Source organism: Neovison vison, chromosome 8, assembly GCF_020171115.1.
Source record: "Neovison vison isolate M4711 chromosome 8, ASM_NN_V1, whole genome shotgun sequence".
In the NCBI taxonomy this organism is placed as follows: Eukaryota; Metazoa; Chordata; class Mammalia; order Carnivora; family Mustelidae; genus Neogale; species Neogale vison.
In genome coordinates this window covers 20929109-20956900 of record NC_058098.1, presented here as the reverse complement: position 1 = coordinate 20956900, position 27792 = coordinate 20929109, and the positions used below count along the sequence as shown (strand labels likewise).

The window sequence follows — 27792 nt, the reverse complement described above, 5'->3', positions numbered from 1 at the left end:
GAGCTCCTGTCAGAGCAGGGGCCCCTGGCGGGGACAAATTTATTAACAGCCTTGCTTTCCTGCCTCTGTCCGTGACCTGCCAGCTGTAGGTAGGGCCAATGGGAACTTAGGAGTCCAGACAGAGGTGCTGAGGGGCTCCCCCAGACCCCAGAGACTGCCAATAACCACACAGGTGCATGGAGCACCCCCCTGGGTGATGAACCCTTATATTCATTGCCTCGTTTCACCCTTTGCTGAAGGGGGAATGCCTATGAGCTCCGCCCCTTTGCAAGGGGGAGAACCCAGGTCCAAGGTCACAGAGCTGGAAAGCACAAGTCTGTCTGATTCCAAGTGTGTGCTTACCCACTGTCTCCTCGGGGTGAGGGGGTGCGGGGCTCTGTGGTGAGGAGGGATCTGGTGCCTCAGTGGCTGGGGGAGCTGCTTCAGGGAATAAGGCGGGAGGGCCAAGGAGGCAGGGCCCCATCGGACTCCCCCCAGAGCAGCTCTCCTCTCCCAGGTTGTGCCAATTAAGGGACCATGTAAAATTCCGTTTCACAAACCAGGGAGCGAGGTGTTTTCAGAATGTGTGATCTGAACGGAGAACTTGAAGTAGGAAGATAAGTCTGGTATGGCAGGGGCAAGGGGAAGAGGACAAGATGTAGCTGTTGTGGGTTTTCTCTGAAAGTGGAGCCTAGGAAGGGGGGAGTGGACAGTGATAAGATTAGAAACTGCCGAGCATATATTTCCCGGAGCTGTAAATCCTGGCTCATTTTACTGGGTTTACCAAAGGGATTAAGCTGACAGAGGGAGGAACCAAAAGAAAGAAGACAGGCTGTTTTCTAGGACTGTTTAGACAGCTGAGGCTCAGCCTGGCAGGGGACAAATCTCTCACCCTGAGCCCAGGTTCTTTCCCCAGCCCCCCTGGACACAGCCCTTCCTGTTCCTGCTTGAACCCTTCCAGTAACAGGGAGCTCACGCCCATACAGTGTACCCTGTTCGCACAGGGTCAGCTCTTAATGCTCAGAAGAGCTTCCTGCCCCCAACAACTTCATTCAGTAATTCAGTGGGTTGTTATATAAAAACATACTTTTAATGTATTTATTTTGACTCCAATAAAAATGCTCAATTTTCTTATCAATTTAAATGACATAGTTGCATATTTTGAGGTTTCTTTTATACATACTTATGTTACTTTGGAAAGATGATGGTTTTGTTTTTTCTCCAAATCTTAACTTCTTTCATTCCTTTTTCTTGCCTTACTCCATTGGCTAAGACCACCAGTAAATGTTGAGTAAATGGGTATCCTTGAGTATCCTTGACTTGTCTCTGACCTCTAAAGGGAACACTTGCAATGTTTTACCATGTTAGCTGTAGGCATATCTTCATCAAATTATGGAAATTCCCTTCTGTTCATAATGTCCTAGATTATTTTTTATTAGTTTTAAATCATGAATAAGTGTCAAGTTTTTATCAAATGGTTTTCGGCATGCAGGTTTTGTCCTTTAGTCAGTTGATGTGCTGAATTAACCTGAATTCCATTTCATTTAATGGGTTTTCTTGTTCTTTTTTTCTTTTCTTTTCTTTTCTAAGAGAGAGAGCGAGCACAAATGGGAAGGGGAGGGGCAGAGGTAGAGGAAGAGAGAATCTCACCACCCTGAGATCATGACTTGAGCTGAAATCAAGAGTCAACCACCTAACCGACTGAGCCATCCAAGTGCCCCAACTTTAACGGATTTTCTAATGTTAAACCAACCTTGTATTCCTGGGATTAGTCCATTTCAATTGTGATATTCTTTTGTGTATTGATGGATTTTTGTGGCTAACACTTTATCCATGATTTTTCATTTTTTTTTTTAAGATTTTATTTATTTATTCGACAGAGAGAGAGAGATCGCAAGTAGGCAGAGAGGCAGGCAGAGAGAGAGAGGGGGAAGCAGGCTCCCTGCTGAGCAGAGAGTCCGATGCAGGGCTCAATCCCAGGACCCTGGGATCATGACCTGAGCCAAAGGCAGAGCCACTGAGCCATGCAGGTGTCCCGATTTTTCATTTCTATTTACAAGTAAAATTGGCCTGTAATTTTCCTTTCTTGCCATATCTTTGTCCTGTTGTGGTATGCAGATTATTTTAGCCTCATAAAGTGAACTGGAGATTACTCACTCCCTTTATCTACTTTCTGGAAGAGATTGTCAAAGGCAGAAATAGTTTCTTTGAATGTCGAGTAGAACTTGTCAGTGAAGCCATCTAGAGCTGAAGTTTTCTGTATGGAAAAGGGTTTGAACAACTGATTCAATATCCTTAATTGTTAAAGGATTATGTAGGTTTTCTATTTTGTCTCAAGTCAAAATTGGTATATTTTGCCTTTCCAGGATGTTGTCCATTTCATTTACATTTCCAAACATATTGACTCAGTTGCTGAAAACATCCTCTTTTTTCCTTTAATGGTGGCAGTATCTGTAGTGATGTCTCACTTTTTACTCCTAATATTGGGGTTTTGGGGCACCATTTATGTCTTTCTCTAGACCAGTTTCATTCAGGGGTTCATCAATTTGTCTGTCTTTTCAAAGAAACAACTTTATCTTTGTTGGATTAGCTCTGTTTTAATCTTTGCTTTCTTATTTTATTTATTTCTGTTCTTGCCTTTAACATTTACTTTTTCCTACTTTTATTAGATTTCTTTCAATATTCTTTCTCCAGTATCTTGGTGTGAGTGTTTCTCAGTCTTCAGCTTCCTTTCTGACATATGCACTTAAGACTATACATTTCCCTCTACATACTGATTTACCCACACCTACAAATTTTGATATGAATTTTCTTCATTATCACTTGATATAAATATTTTCTAGCTTCCTTGATCAGTTCTTTTTTTAACCCATGGGTTATTTAGAAGTATATTTTTTAAATTTCTTAGTCTATGGAAAATTTCTAATTATCTCATTATTGATTTATAACTTCATTGTAAGAAACAGCAGTTTAGATAATATGCTCTGTGTAGTTTTGGTTCTTTGAAATTTGGTGAGACTGGCTGTATAGCTTAGGTCATGGTCAAATTTTGTAAATTGTCTTATATGTTTGAAAATAAGGTGTTGGATACAGTTATCTGTATGTATCATTTATTTAAGTCCTATGAGTAAAGATTATTCATGCTCATCCCTATCTGATTCTTATCTTTTGGGGATGGATGTAAGCATACTACACTTTTCCATACCCTTGGAGACAAGAGAGTCCATGTGACCAGTTCTAGCTAAAGAGAAGTGAATGGAAGTGATATGTTTAACCTATGGGCCAAGGCACTTAAGAACCACTGTGCTGTCTCCACATTTTTTTCTTCTTTAGAAGCACACTGAGATGACAGAGGCATGTGGTGAGAGATGTTCAGATCCCTAGGTCACTTCATGGGGGAAAACTGCCCTAAGAATTACCTGACCACCACACTTTGTGTAAGAATTAAACCTTTGTTGTATTAATTTTTTTTTCTGTCACCATTGCATAAACTGTCCCTACACTGACTTTTTGCCACCATGTCTGGCCAAATTCTGAAAGAGAGATATTGAATCTTCCATTCTGATTTGAATGTGAATATTTCTAGTAGGTCTGTCCATTTCTCTTTCGTCCATTTTGAACTATGTCATTAGGTGTTTATAAAATTAAAATAGTTTACTAGAACATTTGTCATACGGTGCCCTTCGTATCTCGCAAGACTTTCAATGACAAAGCTTCTTTTATTTTATATGACTATAGTCACGGCACAATTGCAAGCTATATTTTATTCCATCCTTTTACTTTCCACCATTTTATATCCTTATGTTTCCTAGTGGAAGAGGTAACAGGAAGAAAAGGAAATTTAGAATGAATTCCACATACTTCCATGTGTGCCAGTCACATGGCTGAGTGCTGAGTTCATAGAAGGGAACCAGACACAGTCTCTTCTCTCCGAAAGGTTACAGAATAATAGCGGGATGACATGGGTACTTAAATAATCACGTGAAATGTAATAAATGCCAGACACCAGATACATGCCTTTGTAAATCATTGCTGAGTGAATGATGTGAATTGTCACAAGAGTTCCGAGGAGAGAGAAATTACGTCTGATGGGAATGGATCCAGGCAATCTTTGGAATGGCACTGAACTGGACCTTGGAAACTAGTTATTTTTGGACATTCAGAGAAACAGAAGAAGGTAAGAAAAATTCAGGCACGGGAGCAGCATGAATAAAGGCATGGAATATCTTTTTATATTTGAACAACTTTATCGAGATATAATTTATATACCAGAAAGTTCATCCACTTAAAGTGTGGTTTGAAAGTCTATCTAAGACTTGGGCAACCATCCCCATCACCTAATTTTAGAACATTTTCATCATCTCCAAAAAGAAAGTACTCATTACCAGTCACTCCCTATCCTCTTGACCCCATCCCCTCCCTGGCCCACCCTGTGACCCTAGACAACCACTGATCTACTTTCTGTCTATTTGTCTATTCTGGACATTTCGTATAATGGGATTATCCAATATATAATCTCTTATGACTGGCTTCTTTCATGTAGGCATAAAGTTTTCCAGGTTCATCCACGTCATAGCGTGTATCAGCACCATTTTCCCTTTGGTTGCTGAATAATATTCCATTATATGAACGCCCGACATTTTATTATCCATTCATCAGTTGATGGACATTTAGGTTATTTCTACTTTTGAGCTACTGTGAATAGTGTTGCCATGAGTATCTGTGTTCAACTTTTGCATGCAGGTATGTTTTTATTTTCTGATCCCTAGGAGTGGAATGGTTGAGTCAAAGAGCAGCTATGTTTAACCTTTGGAGGAGCTGTCAAACTGTTTTCTAAGGTAGCTGCACCACCTCATTTCCAGCAGCCGCCTACGAGAGCTCCAATTTCTCTGCATCCTCTCTCATACCCGTCTTGTTGATCCCAGTCCTCTGGTGGGTGTGAGATGGGCCTCTCCGTGATTTCAGTTTGCGATTCCCAGTGGCTGATGGTTTCGAGCCTCTCTCCATGTGCTTATTGGCCGTTTGTAGATCTTCTGAGAAATGCCTATTTAAATCCTTTACCTATTCTTACATTGGGTTCTTTGACTTTTTATTGGTGAGTTATAAGAGTTCTTTATATATTCTGGCTACGAGACTCTCGTGAATTATATGATTTTAAATATTTCCCCCAACTTACGTGTTATCTTTTCACCTTCTTGCTGGTATCCTTTGAAACCCAAAAGTCTTACATATTTTTGAAGTCCAATTTATCGGTTTTCTTTTAGCACTTGTGTTTTCGGTGTTGTATCTGTATCTCTTGTTCTATTTTGTTCACCTAGGTACTGGTCTCCTGGGTGGTTCATTTTGTGGAAACCCATCGGGCTGTTAGGATTTGTGTACTTTTCTGCACCCATATGCAAGAATTCCATAAACAGGTTTTTTAAGGGGCTGATCATAATTGCAGTTTCCTTCACTGTGTCATTGTGAGGACTGGAGGAGTAAATGTAGGCATGGTGCTTGGCAGAGGCCTGGCCCCTCTTAGCGCCAAGAGATAGCAGCTGCTGTTGGCATCATTGTAAAATCTAGCTCTGCTCCTTTTTGGGTAGGTGATCTTGGCCCCAAGTCATTTCACCTCATTAAGCCTCACTGTCCTCATCCATAAAATGGGTTAGGGCCACCCACTTCACCAGGGCCAGCAGAGGCCTCAATGACACGAGCTACAGTACCGTCAAGCTTGAGGTCTGCCCCGAGAAGGCCCTCGTGAAGGCTTGGATCAATAAAACAGGAAAAAAGAAAAAAAATAGGAAAACCCAGAGTCATAACGGAAGAGAGACTAACTGTCAGGACTCGGTGGGGTTGGGAGGTGCAGGTGGTCTCAGTGGCTGCCAAGAGCTGGCTCTTGTGTGATCAGGGCTGGCCAGGCCTGGGAAGGAATGAAGGGGGAGTTGGCTTCCAGGTGGAGCCTGGCCTGGCGGTGCCAGGATACCCCGTTCTTTGTGAAATCATCGGAGCCCAGACCTCCTTCTACCCCTCAGCCCCTCACAACGGTTGTTCTTGTTCCAGTCCAGTTTCCTCTTCGCCCCAACAATCCCTCCACCCACCTCCACCTCCCCGATGCCTGCCTTGCCCTGGAAGTCCCACCAAGCAAGACTCCTCCACCCTTCCACCTGCCCTGAGCCACTCCGCATCCCCGATTACGTCTCTACCCTGGTGCTCCCGCTCCCTGCCGGGTGGCTGGAGGGAGCTTCCTGAAACACTGAGGAGGTCACTGTCACCCGCTGCTCACAGCCCTGCAGGGCCAGTGGCTGCTAGAGGATAAATTCCTTCTCTGGTCACAAAGGCGGATACAAGTTTTAAGGGCCTTGAAGCTTTTGCCATTGTGTCATTAAATATAACGTACACATAGGAAAGTTACACATATCAGCGTATAACTCGATGAATTCCCCCAAGCTGAACACATCCGTGTACGTGGACACCAAACTCAAGAATCAGACCGTTACCGGCACCCAGACACTTGCCTCCCGGGCCCCTTCTAGTTTACCCCCCACCTGCTAATGGCAACCACTTCTTATATTATAGCAGAGTTTTGCCCAGCATTGCGCTTCAGATGAATGAAATCATTCAGTGCGTACATTGTGTCTGGCATCTTTGGCTTAACACGTCTACGAGAGTCAACGAAGCTATTGCCTGTGGCCAGACATTGTCTTTTCTCATCCCTCTGCGAGGGCTCAGAGCCCCTAAGCCGCCTTTTAGATGTCTGTGCCACCGGGGCTGGGCCTTTAGGTTGTTTTCGGCTTTGGGATCTGATGACAAAAAGCCATTCTTGCACATGTCTTTTGGAGGACGTGTGGACTGATTTCTGTTGGGTAAACATCCGTCAGAAAAATTGCCACCTCACTGGGACAAATGAAATGTTTGGCTTCAGGAGACTCTGTGAATTGTTTTCCGAAGTGGTCCTACCAATTTACATCCCTCTCCCGGCCACACAGCAGAGTTCTTATTCCAGATCTTCATGGACACTTTGTGTGTGCATGTGTGTGTGTGTAATATAGACAGAAGGAGAGATTGTGTATCTGTAACTTCTTTCATTTTAGCCATTCTGGTGAGTAGACTGTATTATCACATTGTGGTCTTAATTTTGATTTGAGGGGACTATCTTTTTTTTTCTTTAAGATTTTTATTTATTGGGGTGCCTGGATGGCTTGGTGGGTTAAGACTATGCCTTCAGCTCAGGTCATGATCTCAGGGTCCTGGGATCGAGCCCCTCATCGGGCTCTCTGCTAGGCGGGGAGCCTGCTTTCTCCTCTCCCTCTGCCTGCCTCTCTGCCTACTTGTGATCTCTCTCTCTCTCTCTCTGTCAAATAAATAAATAAAAATCTTTAAAAAAAAAAAGGTTTTTATTTATTTATTTGAGAGAGAGGGAGAGTGAGAGAGGGCAGGAACAGAGCCGAGGGAGAGGGGGAAGCAGGCTCCCCGCTGAGCAGGAAGCCTGACCTGGGGTTTCATCCCAGGACCCTGGGACCATGACCTGAGCCGAAGGCAGACACCTAACTGACTGAGCCACCCAGGCGCCCCTAGGGGACTATCTTTAAGAGAAAAAAGTATAAAATAGAATTTTGAATATAATACGCAGTACAAAAGTGAATATTTACTAAGAACGTGAAAAGAAATCATAACATATTTCTGGAGAATTTCAAGCTTCAGATTCCTTTCTTGTGAGATTTTTTTTTGAAGCTGTTTCCCAGAAATGCTTACACTGAAGGGCTTCCTGATAGCGACCTGGCTTCTCTCTCTGCCTGGAGTGCTTAACAGCTACATGAGAGAGAACAGGCCCCCCGTGAGCGAAGGGCCCAGAGCTCAGGAGTCACCAGCTTCCCAGGAAAGGACTTCTGGCCCCCGACCATCTCCTCCGCTCTGCTGGCCTGACTCCTTCTCTTTTGGGTCTCAGCTTCCATGTCAGCTTCTCAGAAGGCCTTTTCTGCCCTCATTCTGTAAGGCCCCGTCCTGAGACAGATGACGACAGAGCAGCCATTGCAGACCCAGCCTGCCTGGTTAACCTCGTGATTCCATCATCTCTTAGCTGTGTGACCTTGGACACCTCTCACAGCCTCTCTGGGCTTCCATTTTCTCACATGCAGAGTGAAGTAGGCCATGCTAGCTCCCATGTGGCAGGGTGTCGTGAGGACCCTGCTAGTTAACACACTCGAAAGGGCGCGTGGCACCCATGTTTGTGAGATTGTCACAAGGGCTGCCATTATCATGAGCCTTGGTTCTCTCCTTCCGGCACATCTCCCTCACATGCATGATCAGCTTGAGTGCTGTCTGCTGTGGGGCCTGCTGTGTCCCCCAGGTTAAATGCAGCACCTGGCACACAGCAGGAGCAGAGAAGACATTGAGTGACTGACTCTCGTCAATGGAGCTCACATCCATCCGGGTATCCCCAAGCCACAGCCGTACCGTGGTCTGTCTCCCTCATTCCCCACAGGCAGCAGCCCCCTTGCTCCCCTGCAGCAGGTACGACTGAAAACACGAGCCTTGGCCGCCTACCTTGATCTCAGCTTTCTCAGACTTGGGGCCAGAGCTGGCTTCTGTGTCTCCAGGCCTTTACAGTTGACAAGGCCTCTTCCCTTCCATAACCGCATCTCTGGAGTCAGTGACAGGGCAGTGATTGGGAGCCCCAGTGCAATGGAGGTCTGGAAAGGGTGAGTGGCTCCCTCAAAGTCACACGGCATGAGAAAGGGGAGAGAGAGGACACAAGCCCAGGACTCCCGGGTGGGCTGCCTACCCTTGGTCCCAGGGCACCTGTCATCCTTCCAGTGAGAGCCACAGGATGAGCACATAGTAGGCACTTAGGCTTGTTCGGAAAGAACGGAAACAGGCTGGGCTTCAGTCATTGGCTCTTGGACCATGGTCATGGCCTTGGCCCACCTGTGCCTCCGTTTTCCCATCTGTAAGAGGGGTTCAAGTGAAGGCAGATTTGTCTCAACTGACCTAGGTGGTATTTCTCCTTGGTCCTTTTGTCTGTCTGTCTGTCTACTCCAGGATGACTTTGGAAGGAGCTGGGGTGGAATCAGGACTGACTAATGGCACAGAGAGAAGCTGGGATTTCCCTCCAAGCCTCTGGTGTCCGACTTGACCCAGAGCAGTGGCCAGCAGCCATGTTTGGAGAAATCTCTTCTCTGCCATCTTTAAAGGATATTGCTGACACGCCTGCCTTTGGTGAGGCCAGATGATCTGCAAAGATAACGGTGAACGGTTAGGGGTGGAAGCCCCTGGAGGACCCTTCAGACCCCACCCCACCACTGCCACCTCAGAGGGCAGACAACAAGCAGACATGATCTTAGACAGCTGTTGTGAACAGTGTGATAACATGTCCAAATCAATGGCACTTCACAACTCCTCTGCTCCAACTCCCTCCTCTCCCCGGTGACAGCAGGGACAACGAAGGCCCAGAGAGGGAAGACATTTACCCAACGTCGCCCAGCACATCCAGGCAGACCTCTCAAATCAGAATCAAGTCTGTGATTCTGGGTCTGAGCCTTCTTTTTTTGACCCCCTGCTCATGATTAATTTTTTTTAAAGATTTTATTTATTTATCAGAGAGGGGGGGGAGCGAGCGAGCACAGGCAGACAGAATGGCAGGCAGAGGCAGAGGGAGAAGCAGGCTCCCTGCTGAGCAAGGAGCCTGATGTGGGACTCGATCCCAGGATGCTGGGATCATGACCTGAGCCGAAGGCAGCTGCTTAACCAACTGAGCCACCCAGGCCTCCCATGATTAATTTTTTTAAATAGTTTTATTAAGATATAATGCACATATCTTGCAATTCACTTTTTTAAAGCAGATAATCCAATGGCTTTGAGCACAGAGTTGTTCATCCATCACCACAGTTAATTTGAGAACATTTCTCCACTCCAGAAAGAAACCCCGTACCCTTCAGGTGTCAACCCCCTTCCCCCTCCCCCAGGATCCCTCCATCCCCTCAGCCCCAGGCCATCACCGATCTATTTTCTGTCTCCGTATATGGTCTATTCTGCACATTTCACATACAACATGTGGTCTTTTGTGACCGGCTTCTTGCACAAGGTATAGTGTCTTCAAGTTTCCTCTGTGGTGTAGCTTGTACCAGTTCTTTGTTCCTTTTTATGGCCGAGTGATAGTCCATTGTGCGGGTGGACGGCACTTTATTCATCCAGGGATCAGCTGATGGACACTTGGGTTGATTCTCCTCTTTGGCTGTTGTGAATAATGCTGCTATAAACGCTCATGTCGTGTTTGTTGCATGGGCATGTCTTCAGCTCTCTTGGGTGTATACAAAGGAGTGGAATTACTGCTCCTAAGTTTGTGAGCCCCGACTCCTGGCTCTGCCTTTCTCAGACCTGCAGGGCGCTGACGGCAGGGAGGCTTGCTACTCCCGGTGCCCAGGGTCTAGGGACCCAGTCCTCCCTTCCACTTTGCAGAGTCTCCTGCAGGACGTGTGGGAGAGTCAGCTGGATTCTAATCCCTGCTCTCTGCCATCAACCGGCTGAGCTATGTTATGTTTCTGAACCTCAGTCTTTCCACCTGGGAAATGGGACGGCAATCCCTATGGTCCCTGCTGAGGGTGAGCTGAGATCATAAAAACACAACTTGTGTCTGATGTGCCAGCAGAGGAGACACACAAAATCCCTCGTATTTACATAGGAAGCATCTTACTGAAGCCTCACAATAGCCCTGGAAGGAACACCTCCCCGGAGAAGAAAAAGAGAGAGCTCTGGAAGCCAAGTCCCTTTTCTCTATCCCCCTTTGGACGTAACTTTAGAACTCTGGAGTACTCTATCTTTTGAACTTTCATCGCAGAAAGCCCTACAGGCAAAAAGAGCACCATTGAATGTACCTATACTGAGATCCAAGATGAAGAAAATCAAAACCCATCCCCATCCCCCCGAAACCCCTTGCACTCCAGCCCTGTCTTCCCTGCCAGGGAGAACACAGGTGAGTTCTGCCGATCATGAACTTCACATGAGTGAAGTTCCATAGTTCACAGTCTTTTGTGTTTGTCTCTTGCTTGACGTCAGGCCTGTGAGATTCATCATGCTGTCGTGTATCGTTGTAGCTCCCCTGTATTCAAGGCCACGCAAACCATCGTTGTTTTCACTGCCTCTGTTTTTAATGGGTCTCATTGGGCTTTTCTTCTTGAAACAGAATACAGGGTCTCACACTCTCCCGGGCGTGTGTGTCTGTGCATCTGTCCAGGCCTGTGCAGGAGAGAAGCGGGGAAGCCGGGACGGCGTATGTGCTGACCCAGGCCTGGCCCCAAGGTGCACGGGCTTCGAGGAGGCCGCCACCTGGCCCTCCTCCCGAGGCCCCTCCCTTTTGGACTCTGTCAATATTCTGTTATTCTAGGCTTGGCTTGGGGCCGAGGGGTGAGCTGGCAGGCATCCTAGGTAAGCAAGAGCACTGAAAGAAGAGAGGGAATTTTAGGGGTGGGAAGATGGACCTAACAGGTCCCCACTGAGGCCTGTCGGGGCTTGTGTGGAGGGCTCTGCGCATGTGTCCTGGAGCATGGTCGCCAGGACTAGCCTCTGTGCTGGGGAGGGCAGGCTGCCTGGAGGCCAGTCCCAGCTCTGTGACTATAGAATCTGTAAAATGGGGGCAACAAGTGGATAAAGTTGTCCAAGGAGGAAGGAGCTCAGTGCACGGAGAGTTTCCTGAGCCTGGAGTGAAGTTGGCTCTTAGGATTATAATGTGTAAGACTCAGGTAGTTTCTGTCCATCATTGCACTGAACCTGCGTACTGGTCATGGAAGGAGACACCAAATCATTCCCATTCAACAGATGAGAAAGCAGAGGTACAGAGAGGTTGAGAACCTGCCTGCAGCCACATTGTGAATCTTTGGCAGGCTCGGATCCTGGGTCTGTTTGGCTCCAGGCCTCTGAGCCGCCGAGGAGCCAGGCACAGTGGCCCTGCCCTGTAGGGACCCGGATTCAGCCCTGCCCTGGTTTGGGGAACCGGAGCTCAGGATCATTTTCTTTGTCTGGGCCTCTGGGAGCAGCAGGGCCTTTATCCTTCCTGGGTTCCTGGCGAGGGGGCTCCTGGGGTTGGGACAGACATAGGCGCTGGCCAGGAGAGGCCTCTGGATCTGCTCAGCATTGGGGAGGCAGTCAGGCCTGCAGGCAGAGTCAGCAGTCCTGAGTCCCTCTGGGGGCCCCCTTGTAGAGCGCGCACCCTGACTCTGCTCTTGGGGTGCTGCGCCGGTCAGGCACACAAGCAGCTACCTATGATAGACCCGGGAGCACCAGAGGTGGAAGCCATTGGCTGCGGTCCAGAGGCGGCCTCCTTGGAACAGGGTCTTAAAGGCTGATTAAGTGTTGCTTAGGTAGAGAGGACAGGAAGCTGTTCTTAGCAGAGGGAACAGCGATAAGCATCAGCTACTCGACTCCATCCCCACGCCGCACCCTTGCTTAGCCATCTGTTTTTCTTGGGGTGGCTGGAAGCCTGAAAACGATGTTTTCCAGAGCCCCTTGCCAGCTTGTTTCTGGTTAGGCTCTGCCAGTGGGGAGGAGGCAGGAGGGGAAGAGCTGCCAACCGGCCTCCAGCTCCCACCATGGCCTGGGTCCGCCGACTTGGGCAGACCTCAGCCATTCCAGCGGCCCTGCTGGTTCCAGCAAGTAGGTTGTGAGCACCGGCTCGGCTGGGGGCTCCCAGCTATTCTGGGCAGCAGCTGCTTTGTCACCTTCCGTCTCCCTTCTACTCTTCTTGCACATTGGATGCATTTGGAACCCATGTCCCTCGTCTTCTCAGCCTGAAATGGCCCATGGGTTTTTTTTCCAGCCGGTCACTATTGATAAAATGTTCAGTCCACATAGACCAGGACAAGCTACAGTTTTCAGGGGACAGAAGGCTTCAGTCCCCAGAAAATGCAATGTCATGCTTTCATTGTGGTTTATCTTCTTAAGTGCATGTCATGTGTTTCAACAAGAGTTCCCTGAGGGCAGAGGCTGTCCTCCATCACTTATTCAATCAACAAATATTTACTTGATGGCTACAGTGGGGAAAGAGGTGAATAACAAGTTCCCCTACTTTTATAATCCCAGTCTAGAAGGCTCCTATGGCTGTTGAGAACCTGAAACGCAGCTAGTCCAAATCGAGACAGGCTGTCGGTATAAAACAAAGGCCACATTTCACAGACGTAGTATGAAAAAAATGTAAAAGATCTCATTTCTTATCTTGATCACATATTGACATAATGCTTCACACATACTAGGTTAACTAAAATACGCCATCAGAACATAATTTACCCATTTCTTTTTACTCTTTTTAACACGGCCATTAGAAAAACTTAAGTTCCTATGGTTTTGCATGTGTGGCTCGCGTGCTACCTCTCTTGGACAGCCCTGGGCTTAGGGCAGCTGACCTGAAACATCAGTGTATCATTTCAGCATTTGTTGCAGTATATTTAAGAGACAGAATTCAGATAGGATGTTCTTGGGGACTTCAGACAGGATGAGAAAGGGGACAGATACAGCAACATGGAAATAAAATTCACAGTGATCAGTGTTTGAGTTGGTCCGTGTTCCAGCGGTCTGGGGGGAGCTGAGAAGAAATCTAGAAAGGCTTCACAGAAGAAGTGACTTTGGTGTTAAGCGTAGGATGAGTAGGAGTTTGCCAGATGGATAAGGAAGAGGAAGAGCACTCCAGGCTCAGGGCAATACCGAGGCAAAAGCTAAGAGGTTGACAGGTGCACAGGGCATTTGAGGGATTCAGGAATTTGACTGTGATCTAAACATGACTCATTGGAGGAAGGGGCTAGAGATGGAGCTGGACTGGGTAAAAGCTTGGATGCCAGTTAAGTCTGGACCCGGGGAGGGGGAAACTGAGGCTGTGGACTCTCAGGCAGGAGGAGGTGGCTGGTTCCAATGTGAGCACGTTCACCCACACACCCTCCTCCAAAGCGGAAAAAGGACTAGACCAGACTTTGTTTGAATGTGCAAAGCAAACGCTTTTATTTCGGTGCTCACTCTGTGGCTCGAAAATGCATCTACTGTCTGCTTGGAATCCAAAAATGTTTGCAGAATCATAGAGAACTACTGCAACCTTCGTAAGAACATACACAAGTCGGCTTGTTTGGGGATCCTTCCCAGTGCAAATCAGAAAGTTCTATGTGTGTCTGCATGGCTTTCCCCAAGTCCCCCTCGGAGATTTTGGGGGCCCTGGAGGCTGTGACCCCGCCCCAGATATAGCATTCTCCCTCATCCCTCTTCCAGCCCAGTCATGTGGACAGAGAGGGGGATAGAGTCAGAGATGACAGCCCTTAGGCTCTCGGAGCTTAGTCAAGGCTGGGGCTGGTGTTTCTGGGCCCTAGTCCTGCAGAGAGGGGGCGGCTGAGGTGCTAACCTAGTTAGTGACCAACACAGGCAGCTAAGGCTCTCGTGAAGTCTAGGCATCGCAGCGGGCAAGTTCATGGGTAGGACAGGGGCCTGTGGAGCTCTCCTCCCTAGAACTGTGGTCTGAAGGAAGGTGACTGGGCATGGACAGGGGACACAGTTGGGACTGGGGGTGGGAAGGTGGTCATGGTCAGAGTCTCGCACTCAGAAGCTGGACCCGTGGCCTCAGGCTGTGGGAGCCAGGGATGAGGACTTGCTGTCATTTGCAAGGCGGGGTCCTATAAGCATTGGAAGAGCAGAGCTGAGAGGGCCTTACTCGTGGCTGGGTCAACACCCCATCACCCAATGAAGAACCTGAGGCCCAGGGAGAGGAAGGCAGTGACCGACTGGACTTGGGGCTCAAACCCAGGCCTCTGACCCCTCTAATCTCCTCCCCACCTCATCCCAACTGCCTCCTTTCTGCTCAGGTCCCGAATGGCCTCTTTAATATTCTCAGGTCGGGGCTGGGGCCATGACCGAGGAGCTGGACTCGGAGTCAGAAGTCCTGGGTTATGTTTCTAGAGCTTTCCTACTACCCAGCCTTGCAAATATCCTGCTGTTTTAGAAAGAGCCTCCCTGCCCTCCTCCAAGCCCCAGAGTCTTCATCCAGAAAGCAGTTCCTTCCCTGCCATTTCCCACAGTGACTTAACTGGGCTGTAGTCGTGTGAGCACCAGCAAAGGCAGGGAAAGTGCCCCGCACATGGCCGGTGCCTCACAGTGGTGGCAATGGGATGCCTGGGCTAGGGCTGCTGGGATATGAGAGGACCTTGGGTCTGGCCCTTCCTGGGTCTCCACCTGCCCTGGCTCTCGTTCTCCCAAGGGCTCCTGGGGCCTGTGTATTGTCTAGGATCTGGTTAAGGGGCATACCGTCTCTCCTTTGCTGGCTTCAAGGGGCTCTGGAGTAAATCAAACAATATGGTGGGTGGTCCGTGGTTTCCAAAAGCATCTAGGTTGTAAAGGGAGGCCTGGGTCCCTCCTCCCCCACCCCAGACCCAATCAGCCAAGGGCAGTGCTCCCAATGGGGAAGCACAGAACATTCTTCACAGTTAAAGGGAGATAGGAATCCAAGTTCAGGGGCACAAGATAGGCTAGGAGTACATTCCATCCCAAAGAGCCCCCACAGGCTCTGAGGTCTGGGGCCAACAGGGGGCAAATTGGCACATTAACTTGGAACAAAAATTGGGATCAGGTTAGGGGCTCTGAGCTGGCTGAGGCGTGGCTGGGCACGTGGCCTTTAGGCGGGACCAATGATGACATTCCTGAAGCCTTTCACAGACTTCAGCTTGTCGCTGTCAAAGTTCACCACCAGCTTATGGCGGCCCACGTGGCGTGGCATCAGATCCACCCTCACCTTGACCTCCTCCCCCTCTGCCACGGCGTCTGGGCTGCGGAGAGAAAGAGCAAGAGGGTAAGGGGAGGGGCCCAGCCCCGTCCCTGCGGTGGGGTCAGGCCAGGATGACCAGGGACCCTGGTACAGAGCTGCTGTGCATGCACAACGTCATGTGACAAGAACAAAATGGGCCGCACTCACCGATCTCCAAGGGCCTGGGGCAATGTGCCCTCCCTCGTGCAGAGAGAGAGAGAGAGTGTGTGTGTGTGTGTGTGTGTGCGTGCATGCATGCACGTGCACGTGCGAGTGGACACTGTGCTTGGGGATAAGAGTGGGTATGCTCAGGGGACTACATGTGTGACAATGAACTGAGCCCCATATACACCATTTCTGTTATTCACCGGATGTAAGTTACAATAAAAAAGTTTTAAAAAGTATCTATGCTTGTACTTGTGTGTGTAGATGTGTCTCTCTGAGGATACAGCCACAGGTGCCCCTCCCACACGCTCCAGATGCTGGTACTTGTGTTTACACGAGGATTCCTGTGTCCAGAGGCAGGTGCTTAGGGACTGAAATGTGTCAACTGTTCAGGTTTGGGAAGGCAGGTGCACGCCGCGCTAGCTGCGCGGTGCGGGTGCTCACGGAGGATGCAGGGGTGGGAACCGTGCCTAAGGGGGCGGACGAAGGGTCACAGCCTTCAATTAAGGCAGGCGTGTGGGTGCGTGGGTGGGAGGCGATGGGAGGGAGCTGCCAGCCAGGGTTTGGTGCCCGCGGGCAGCCCCTCCCTCCATCCGCCCGGCTCTGTGCTCCCAGCTCCCCCCCACCCCGCCCCCTGCTGGAGGGAACGGCACTTACACGTCCACGATCTTCTGCTCATCCATCAGGCCGGCCCCCTCCATGGTGAAGGTGCAGCCTAACAGCGGCGTGGTGAGAGGGTTCCGCAGGGACGCCTCCGCCACCAGCTTGCGGTTCTGCTTGGGCTCTCCCAGGATCTGGAAGACAAGACGACAAGAGGGGCAGATGTCGGGGCACCCTGAGGGAGAGGAGCCTAGAGCCCCTTGAGGGCAGGCAGGAGCCCCGCGAAGGCGGGGGGGGGGGGGGGGGGGGCTGTGCGCGGTGGGAGGCATCTCTGTATCTGTTGCAATTTGGCCCAACTGGGCATGATTGCTCCCCACCTCTGCACCTGTTTCCTCATCTAGGAAACACGGTCGTTCACAGACCTACAGTGAGGTTCCACGTGACTAGGAGGATGCAGAAAGTGCCTCCCTTCTTTTAGGGTTTGGATGGAAAGATCACAGGCTTTCCGGTCAGGCTGATCTCTACTGCTTCCTCACTGTGTGACCTTGGGAAAGTAATGACCCCCTCCGAGCCTCAGTTTCTTCTTAGGAGAGAAATGCCTTGCTGCAGGGCTCTCATGAGGATTAACGGAGCTAACAGGGGGGTGCCTACTCCCGCCCCCTCTGCTCTTTGCCATTTATTTCTAACTGCTGCATTTGGGATTCTGGGGCTGAGGCTCACTAGGATGCCAATGATGATGGTGGTAAGAACAGTCAGCTACTGTGAGCCCTTATAAGGCACTTCCTTGGATGTACATTTCATTCTTACAACACGTCTAGGTGCTAGGTATGTTAACTCCACCTTGCAGATAATAAACTGATGCCCAGAGGGGCAGAGTGACCTGCCCAGGGCTACCCGCACACAAACTCAGGGAGTCAGACTGCAGAGTCTGTGCCCTTAACTCCTTCTCTTCTTCCTGCCTCACCAGGGCCCCAGGGCCTGGATAGAATCCAGGCAGTCAAGGGTCCATGATTCTGAGATCCCTAAACTCCACCTCCCGACCACTCTGGAATTCTAGGATTCATTCCTAGAAGTAGGAGTCCCCAATCCTTCCAGCTTTACGATGCTTTCCTTCGATGAAGTTAGGATTTGAGGAAGCCCGGGGCTTCAAAGATCTGGAGGGGGCCGGGCTGCTGGTCTGTACATGGGCGGGGCGGGGGCGGGCTGTTCTGGGAACCCGTCCCTGCCACCATCCCTCGCCCAGCCCATCCCTTACCCGGATCTTGATTTCTGGATTCTCCAGGTAGATGTCCCTCTCCGCCAGCAGGTAGCTGTTGGCAGCCGGCTCTATGAGAAGGCCCCGCACCTTGATAAGGTTCGACTCGGTCAGACACTCACAGTACTTGTCATAGAGGATTCGGAGGGGAATGCTTTTCTCTGCAAGAGGCGAAAGGGAAGAAAACTGTGATCGCTGAGTCATGGCCCCCACTTCTCCCACGGCATTGCCCCGAAGCAACGAGAGGGGAAAGACTGTGCTTAAGGTCGCATAGTGAATGAACGGCAGATCCCAGGCCTCGTCCCTGCCCCCATTTCCCCCTGGCTTGGGGGTTCCCAGGGAGGATCTTGGTCAGGGAAGTGCTGGAGCTCCAACAGGCCTGGATTCTGATCCTGCCTCTCTGCCCTTTGCCAGCTGGTGATGCTGAGCAAGTCACTCCACCTCTCAGGGCCTCAGTTTCCCCACATGAAGCTGGTGGGATTGTGCCCATTTTACAGATGAAGAAATACTTCTACCAGTAAGTGCTCAGATTGGGAGACCTGGTGTGGCTCGGCCACTGACTGACCGGCTCTGTGAGCCTGGGAAGGTCAGCTCCCCTCTCTGTTTCTCTTTTGTACCCTGGGAATCTTGCACCTGCTGGGAGGAGCTAAGACCAGGGGTCACTTCAGAGCAAAAGCCATAGTGATGAAGAGACGAGAAGGGCCAACCCCTCCCAACGCAGAGAAGCAAAGTGTGGTTTCTAGCCCCATTTTTCTGACAACACTGTGGCACAAGGGCACCAGGGGTCAGCTTGCAGGAGGCAGGAAAGAGCACAGGCCTGAGAATTAGCAGGCTGGGCCGTGGAGTGCTTGTCCACACCATCGCAGAGACCCTCGGACGAACCCCATCTGGAAGGTTCCTCGGACCTCCCCTGTCAAACGGGAGTGCTGGACGGCCAGTCTTGGGGCTCGACGGGGCTCAGCCATCCCCGGACCACGATGGGAGAAGCCTCTTTTCCCACCATCTGTCCCCTCCGTCTCCCATCAGACTCCAGCCACTCACCGGACTTTTCACAAATCTTATTTGCTCATTGTTTTGCTCTCCACCTACTCGCTTTATACTTCTTAACCTTTTCTGCCTGGGCACACTTTTCGATATTTGCACCAAACCAGTCTCATTTACTATAAATAGAAGGTAAGTGGCAAAAAGAAATACAAAGCTAAGTAAGTCTCGCTCAGTTCCAGCTTGATATTCTTGTCTGCCGAGGGCTCCGGGCTGAGATCCGCGAGGGATAAGGGTGCTGGGCCTGTAATTGCCCCCGAGATGCTCCTTGCGGGGCCCATCTATAGGACGGTGAGGGCCTGGGGGACAGCCAGCTTCTCTCTGCCGGTCAAGGTCTAAGCCCCAGCCTGCCCCGCGTCCCAGCGGCTCATCCCCAGGATGGCTCCGCCCCAACCTCTGAGCAGATGACATTGGGGAAGAAAACCCAACCTTCTGCCAATAAAGACAGCAAGGAGTGAAAATTCCCAGGTCAGGGCCTGGTGGAACCAAGTGGAAACTGGCCAGCTACACGGGAAAGGACAACACTGCCCTCCAGGAGCTTAGAGGAGGTGGCCCCAACTGTTGACTTTTCCAGAAGGCTGAAGCGAGGGTGGGGCAGGACCTCTGAGAACCGCGGTCCAAGGGCCAGGGACGACAGCCTTGGTTGAGAGAATAGAACGTGTGTGGTCAGTCTCAGTCGTTCCTTAGGTGACTAGTCCTGTTCTAGAAGGTGCCATGGGTGTGACCACAGAGGACATAGTGGCTGCAGTCCCAGTGACCCACCTGGAGGGGTGAGGGGAGGTGAGAGAGGACGGGCGGGGCAGGAAGGGGAAGGGAGAGAAGCAAGGAGGCAAGGGTGGGGATGGCTCCCTGTCCTTGGCCTGGTTTCCTGTCCATTAGCACATTCTGGAAATTCCCCAGATCTTATCATCAGAGAATAACAAGCAAGCCAGCCAAAGTCTGGGGTCTCGGGGCAGGGCGGGGGGGGGGGCGGGGATCATCTATCTGAGGCTGAGCTTGGCATTGGAGGTGCCGGATGGCATCCTAGACCAGCCCTACCTTGCAGCCCGAAGGCAGCACACAGGACCTCTGCCCTCCCCTGCCCTCTCCCTGCAGGCTGTGCCCTTCATGGGTCTCTGAGGCAGGAGGGACCGCTCTGTGGTGAACATGTCCCCGGGATGATGGGAAACACCGACAGGCTTGGCTGAGCCTCGGCAGAACAACGCTCCAAGGGCCCAGATGGTAGCCGGCCGGCAAAGGGTGACTCAAGAGGAAGTTCTTCTGGCATCGCTGGCCAGGGCTGGAGTTCACCTCATGCCACACATTCCAGGAAAGACAGTTCCTCCCTTTGAAGCGTGGTTCTGAATATGAGAAGAACCTGCTGGTACACAGTCACACGCAGGGGCTGGCGGACTCTTCAATCATGAACCAGCCTTCCTGCAAGGGAGGAACCTGAGGCCTGGAAAGGAGAGGACCAATCCCCAGGAGCCCACAACCCGTCGACAGCATCGTAGGAACTAGAACTTGGGTATCCTGGCCGTGGCACATACCCGTAGGAATGGACCCCTGCCCCTGACACCCGGGGCCTGGATGTGGAGGTGACGGCTGGGTCCTCTGCACGCCATCGAGGTTGGCAGGGGGCTCAGGAACCCCTGGGCCCAGCACCGAGACCACCATCTGGCACCCCAGGTGTTCAGGACAGATTCTCCTGGATTCTCTCCCTTCCTATGACCAGGCCCCATTTTATACTTTCCAGATATTTCCTGAGCGCACGGTCTCCTCCAGTCCTCCCAGAGGCCCATCAGGAGGGTGTGCTGTTGCCCCACTGAATGATGGGTGTGATTCGAGGATCTGAGTGCAAGGTCATGCCGCCCAAGTTTGTACATTCAGAAGTGGGGGAGGGGCAGCGGCAAAGCCATGTCTGGATGGACTCAGAACATGTGTTCTCGCAGCCCTGAGTGTTGGGGCCCTGTCCTGGTGCCACTGGCTTTGCTCCTGAGGGGCAAAGGGTGAGCATGCAGCCCCAGGAATACCCATGGGGGGCCCAAGATAACGAAACCAAGAGGGAGGCCGTCTATACCACAGACTCCAGGCCTGAAACCCAGACAGGCCTTCTGATGAACTCCAAGGCCGTGGCCCTCCCACCCAACACAGGGGCCAAGGGCAGAGGCAATAAAGGGGAGGAAACATGGGTTTGACAGGCAAGAGTAGGGAGGTCAGGGGAAGGCACACAGACTCCACAAACAAGAGCCCTCCCCGCCCTGGGCCTTCCCACCAGCTCGGTACGTGAGCATGCTGGCTTCTGGATAAGGGGCACCTACAGTGGGCACAGCCCCTCCCCACTCCCCCCTGCTGGAGAGTCCTAGGCTGCCGGGTCCTGACTGTCACGGGCCTCACAGGCGACACTGAGGTTCAGGGAGGCAGCCACTGGCCCAGGTGACCCAGCAAGTGGGACGCACCTCTCTGAGGCCCCAGGGCCGAAGAGTGTCCACACTGCCCCTCAGAGGACGACCAGAAGGCTCCATTACCAAGACCCCTTTGCCTCCTCAGGCCTGAAGGCTGCCACTGCACCAGCCAGGATCAGGTGACTGGGGGTCGGGGTAGAGGGCAAGACACCAGGCTCTGTGCTGCCTCACTGAATTACCTGAGGGGCCACAACGCCCCTCAGGGCCTCAGGCTTATTTTCAGGAAGATAATTGGGTGCAGTGACCAAGCTAGGCAGGGAAAGAGACCAAGGAGGCGGGCGTGCAGGTTTCTGACCACGAGGCTCGAGTGACAGATGCTCTTCCCCAGGGCTGCAGAGTCGGCCGTCTACTGACATCATTTTGCCCCAGAACAGGGCAGGGGATCTGCCTCACAGGGAGGCCAGGCCAGGCGCCAGAGCCAGGTCAGAGAAGAAGGTTGGGGGTGGGAGGAAACACTTCCTCCCTGCGGGCCCAGCCATTCTCCTCTCCTGTTGCCCTCAGAGCTACTATGGCCAATAGGGCAGCTTCTGGTCACATGTGACTGGTTAACTTTAAGTGGAATTAAAACTAGAATTCCACAGTTGTGCTCACTTCATTTCAAGTGCTCAATGGCCACAGGGAGCTGGCCGCCAGCGACTGGACAGCGCAGACGCAGGAGAGCTCCCGCATGCCGAAAGTTCTATGAGCAGCACTGGCCTAGAACCCCTTCTCTCTGAGGCCGAGTTCTCGCAGGGGCTGTGGGTGGAGGCAGAGGGAAGGAATGAGCTAGGAGCAAGCAGTAACACACCCCAGGAAGCGGTCATGGAAGAAAGCAGTATAGCTGCTAAGAGCATTAAGTTCAGGTCTCAGTCCTGTCCCTTCCTAACCATGTGGTCTTGGGAAAGTTGCTTAAACTCTCTGCGCTCCGTCTTCTCATCTGAAAAATGGGGCAATAAAAGAATCCGCCTCCCACTTTTGTTACAAGAATTAAATGGGTGGCTTGTTTATAAAGGCCGTGGGAAGGGTGTGACCCAGAGAAAGTGTCACAGAAACATCCGTGAGGTCAATCACATGTGTCAAGTGCTCATGACACTTAACGACTGTGCCGCTGGTTGGTGGTCAGCAACGGCTCTGGGACCACAGGGCCTTACCAGATGAGGGCTCCAGGGAAAGGTTGAGCAGGTCTTTGCTGCCACACTCGGGCCCCAGGATCCCGTTGTAGCTGACGGTGCGGGCATGGAGCATGAGGCGGCAGGTGTGGGTCTCAGCCGTGTTGTTGGTGATGTAGGCGAAGACATCAAAGTCACTGCCCATGTTCATGCTCTGGGCCACGCGGATCCGCATGGCCACCCCCGTCTCCTCTTTCTTAGTCAGCTTATTCAGGTGGTTGGCCCTTTTGAAGGCTTCTCTCTCCTCTGGGGACCCTGTGGGAATGGGGAAGAGAGCTCCAGTATGGCTGAAATAGGGACCAAGGACAACGAGGCCGAGGCAGGGCGAGCTGGCTCTTCAGAGTCCTGGGAACTCAGATCAGGTCTAGAGGAGCCCCTTGTCTACACTCCTGTGTCAGGAGGATGATAGGAGATTATATTTACTTTCCACAAGTAAACTCCTATACATCCCTCAAAACCCAGTCCCAAATGATGCCCCCTCCTCCAGGAAGCCTTCTCTGAACACTCATGCCCCAGGATGAATGAGTCTCCATGTCTTCTCAAGTTTCACCAGTGCCTGTTGCCTATCATGCTTTTTATTTAACCAAGTTGTTTTCTGTTTATGTACTTACCCTCTTAAGCTGCTCAAAGACTAAGACTGTATTTTACTCATCTCTAGTCATACCCGAAGCCTCTAACAGTGCTTGGTGGATAGTAAACTCCAGTAGGATGCAAACTTTCTCACCTCCCAGTGATTGCGCAGGGATTCCATCTACCTGAAATCTTTTCCTCTCCCTCCCTACCTGTAGCGCTCCCCCCCTCTGTGTCCCATCTACCTCTCTCCTCTGCTCCTGTTTCTTTTCCGGTGCTGCTAGGTGCATATCTACGTCTCCCATCAGACCATCAGCTCTAGACCTTTCAGAGAGCAACGGAAGCTCCTTTTCCTTCTGTTAGAGTATGGCGGCTTGTTTCCTAACCCCCAGCCAGCACAAGTAAGTCAGCGGGAGTCAGAGGAGGGGAGGAGTGATGGTTCCTTACTCACCTCTGTGAGCCACCTCCCCCCCGACCCCCAGGTTCACCAAGGATGCTTAGAAAACAGCTACTGTATTGAATTGGCTGCTGGTTGTGTTCCAAAACAATTTTAAAAATAAGCCGTGTCCCTTCTTCCCTCTCCTGATTGAACAAAGAGAGTGGCTTCATCTTTGGATCAGATTACAGCTCTCTCATTAAGTCGCTCTTACGATCTTTCTCTCCTTCCCTCTCCATCTGCCCGCTCACCTCCCCAGCTGTGTGTGAAACACAGCACAAATAAACACTACGGAGTTCCTGGAATCTCTCTTCCAGGACGCGCCCCTCTGGACTTCCAAGCCGCTCTAGTCCAAACATGTTGCAATTTTAAAAAGGGAGGCGGGGGGAGTGTGGGATTGCACGTCTTCGGTTGCAGGTACCATGATGACAAATACTGTCACGAAACGACACAGACATCATTCATTTTTCTGTTCGGAGGCAGGCAGCTCCTCCATAACGAGTATCCTCCAGTTGTATTTAAGTCCAAACAGCGAAAAAGCAAGGCTTAAAAACCCCCCATTGAACCCTTTTGTGAAATATAGAATTCTTAAGTGAATACTCTTCTACTACTGTGTCCCAGTGTGTTTTTTTCTAAGAAAAGGTGTAAAATGGAGAGTAACCTACAGGTCCTTATTGTATGCAGGCTGTCAAAGAAAACACATCCGTGTGTGTGCGCACACACACAAACACACACACACACAAACCCACTGGCTGGTAAAACAGGCTGCTTCCCTGCAAGGCATTGGCAAAGGCTCTGGGGAGCCCAGCACCTACCCTCCGGGTACTTGTAGTTATGGGTGATGTCCTCCCGCTCATCACGGCCCACCCTCTTTGTGCTGATCTTCATCCCCACGGTCAGGGCGGTGTTGGTGGACTCGTGCATGGACCCATCCTTCTGCTGGATCCAGTTCACCACGTCAGCATTGACCTCAGCAAAGACAAAAGGTGCATCGTACTTGGTGCTCAGGTCACCCTCCTTGATGGCACGAACCGGAACCGGGCCACAGCAGTACGTCCCTGGTTGGGGGTAAGAGGCGAGATGGGCTTGGGCTGAGGGGAGAGTGACACCCTCTCCCACTTTCCACATTTCAGCCACATTGTTGCTGGGAATCTCAAGACTGTCCAGCCATTTGACTCAGGGATTCTACTGGTGGGAAGGTAGCAGAGAGTAAGAATTAAAAATGCAGGCTCTAGAGCCTGCCCAGCTTCTGGGGTTCAAATCTCATCTGGCCTCATTAACTGGGGGACTTCTTATTCCTTGGTAAAGTGACTTAACTTCTCTAAGCCCTTTTTGTGTGGTGGGGATATTTACGACCCACCTAATGAGGATTTGAGTATATTAAATACTATGTAAATGAAATGTTTCTTTTTTTCTTTTTTTTTTAAGTGTCTGAAATATTAGCAGAAGGGTATCCCCAGGCATCCCGAGGAAGGGAGAGATCCATGCTGTAGAAGACAGTTGGTCTGTCCTTCCGGCTTCCTGCCCACACAGAGAGCCACAGCCGCCCCCATCAATGTACTCAGGGGGTGCATGTTGACTGAATGACCATGAGAGCTGGATGTTTCTCTCTCTGGGGTTCACAGCTGCTTCAAACTGGCCACAGAGTTAACTGTGGAGGGCTAGAGGCTGAGTAGCTCACTACCTTGTATCCATTTGATGCAACAAGCCTGGTAACATTGATTTAAAATTAAAATCAGGGGAAACTATGAGATAAAGAAATGTCAATGACACATGGAGACATGACAGGACCAAGACAAAAGGTCACATGCAGCTGGAGATTTTAACTGAGGGACCAAAGACCCCCAAAGCACTGCCGGGAGAGTTTGGAAGTCCGTGAACTTGGATGGCAAAAAATGACATCTTTGTCTGCACTGAATTTTGCTAACACTTCTTTCGATTGTGAAAGCAGACAAACCATCGTCTTAGGTGCACTTATGACTTCTCACCCCTAAGGAGCGCAGACACTGAGGCATCACTTTTTAGTTGTCGTAGACAACTGGAAATACCGCGTATATGCACCTGTAACAGTGCATCATGGAACTTATTATCTTTACCACTAGACCTTGTTCTGTAAAGCAGATATTACCATATCATAAATTTATTTTTAAAAAAAATTTTGATAACCATGCTTTGGTGTAATTGTTTTTCTTTGTTCCCCTAGGTAATATATTCTATGCATTTAAAAATATTATTCTGGGGGCGCCTGGGTGGCTCAGTGGGTTAGGCCGCTGCCTTCGGCTCAGGTCATGATCTCAGGGTCCTGGGATCGAGTCCCACATCGGGCTCTCTGCTCGGCGGGGAGCCTGCTTCCTCCTCTCTCTCTCTGCCTGCCTCGCTGCCTACTTGTGATCTCTCTCTGTCAAATAAATAAATAAAAATCTTTAAAAAATATATATATTATTCTGTTGGGAAGACAGGGTAACTGGGTGATGGGCATTAAGGAGGGAGGGCACGTGATGTCGTGAGTGCGAGGTGTTACACGTAGCTAGTGAATCACTGATTCCTACAGCAAAAACTAATGTTGGCTGATTGAAATTAAATAAACAATAATAAAATAAAATAAAGAAATAAATAGAAATACAAATATTATTCTGAGAAAGGATCCATTTGGTTTCACCCAGTTTTGCCTTGGTGTTCTCTCTCTCTCGTTCTCCCTCTCTGTCTTTTTCTCTCTGTCTCTGCCTCTCTGTCTTTCACACACACACACCTACCAACAAATATATAATGGGAAATTACTGGAAGCTGTGTGTGAATATGAATGATATTTCTTTTGAGGGGGAGAGGACAAAGATGTTATTTGATCTCTTTCTTTGTGCTTCTCCATATTTGCTGTTTTCCACAATGCATGTGAATACCTTTTCGAATGATAAAAGAAGCTGATCGTATGCTCTGAGTGAGGACCCCCACATGTGTGCAGACCAGTCAGTGGTCTCTGGAGTCAGCCAGACTGGGGTTAGAACCTGGCTCTGCCACTACAGGCTGAGGGACTTGGCGGTGGGGAAAGCAGTTCTCACCAAGCCTCAGTTTGCCGGCCCAGGGAAGGGGGCCACGCCCACCCACCTTCACTCTTCTCCTGGGGCGTGGGGTCGAGGGCCTGCCACCCCCCGTAGCCCGGCTGCAGGTCTGGCCTGCTCATCCATGACTCCGTCCAGCAGTGGTAGTTCCTGTTGGAGAAATGAAGAGAAGACTTACACTTCTCCTATGGGCAGTACACACCCACCTGTCCTATGCTCAGCCCAGAGCATCCCCAACACACCTGCTTGCTCTTCCTCCCTTGGGCCCTAGCCAGGTGCTCACTCCTGCCCGGAGAGTCATTGTCAGCACCTCTCCCACAGCCCTCCTCTTTCAGTGGCCCCTTGAGTCCACCGGATGGGACCTCCTCGCTTCTCGGCTGTCCCTTCTTTTCCAGCTCATGGGCTCTGCCCCATTTCAGGCTTGCCTGGGCCACACCCCAGGCCCCTGCCTACAATCTCTCCCCTTCAGATCTCCTGCTGCAGTGTCATCAGAGTCCCTCTCCCGGTTTGAAGCCTTTGGTGACAACCTGTTGGTTTTGGAGTCAAGCCCAGACCCTCTCACCTGGCATTCCAGACTCCTGAAAAACCAACACCCTGACACATTTTCATGCATTATTGACTTCGTGTGTTGACTTTCCCTCCTTTGCTCATGCTGGGGCCCCTACCTGGAAGGCCCTCCCTGGCCCCGTTCCCCCTTGTCTGAATACTGTTCAACTTTTAATCCCAATTCAGATGTGACCTCCTCTGAGAAGTCTTCCTAAGTTTCCCTTCCAGGGAACCCTCCCCCCACCGCATTGGGGTTTACCCTTGACTCTGGGCTCCAGCTCACCAGATCATCTCACTTTTGTCCCTCTGCATCTCTCCAAACTCGTTGTAGACATACTCGATGAGCAGGTTGCTGTTCTGGTCATGGGCCGAGTTAAAGTTGGTCACCACTCGGGTGGGGATGCCAAGGCACCGCAGCACTGGGGGTGGGGGAGGGGACAGGATGGAAAGCGGGATTCAGGGAGAGGTGAGAGCTGAGGATCTGGAGCCATCTGCCCTGCTCTGAGCACCCATGCTCCCATCTGTACCCCGGCAACACTGTACCCATTATCCAGGTGTTGAGGGCGGGCACCTTCCCCTTACCTGGATGATAGTGCCCACCTCACTGGTCACCCCAGGTCCACTCTGCCTCCTCACTTCACTGCTAACAGAAGGAAACCCCAAAATGCAAATCTGACATCAACAATCCTCTGCTAAACCTTCAATGTCTCCCCATGGCCCTGAAGGTCAAGGCCAGACCTCTCAAAGCTTGGCCCCTGACCACCTCCTGGGCACTTTTCCCCAGCCACGCTCGCTGTTCCTCCAGCA

At 50.7% G+C, this 27792-nt stretch overlaps 1 protein-coding gene across 1 annotated transcript in view; it reads right to left on the bottom strand.

Annotated features, from left to right (window-relative positions):
* Positions 1-13916: 13916 nt before the first annotated feature.
* Positions 13917-27792, bottom strand: part of TGM2 (transglutaminase 2) — a 33262-nt gene continuing 19386 nt past the window's right edge. The window contains exons 7-13 of the mRNA XM_044263050.1: positions 27269-27404; positions 26486-26589; positions 24199-24441; positions 22360-22632; positions 17745-17905; positions 16547-16683; positions 13917-15746 (exon numbers count right to left, since the gene is read on the bottom strand). Coding sequence (XP_044118985.1) covers positions 15596-15746; positions 16547-16683; positions 17745-17905; positions 22360-22632; positions 24199-24441; positions 26486-26589; positions 27269-27404 — 1205 coding nt within the window. The 3' untranslated portion in view covers positions 13917-15595. The remainder of the gene's footprint in view (positions 15747-16546; positions 16684-17744; positions 17906-22359; positions 22633-24198; positions 24442-26485; positions 26590-27268; positions 27405-27792) is intronic.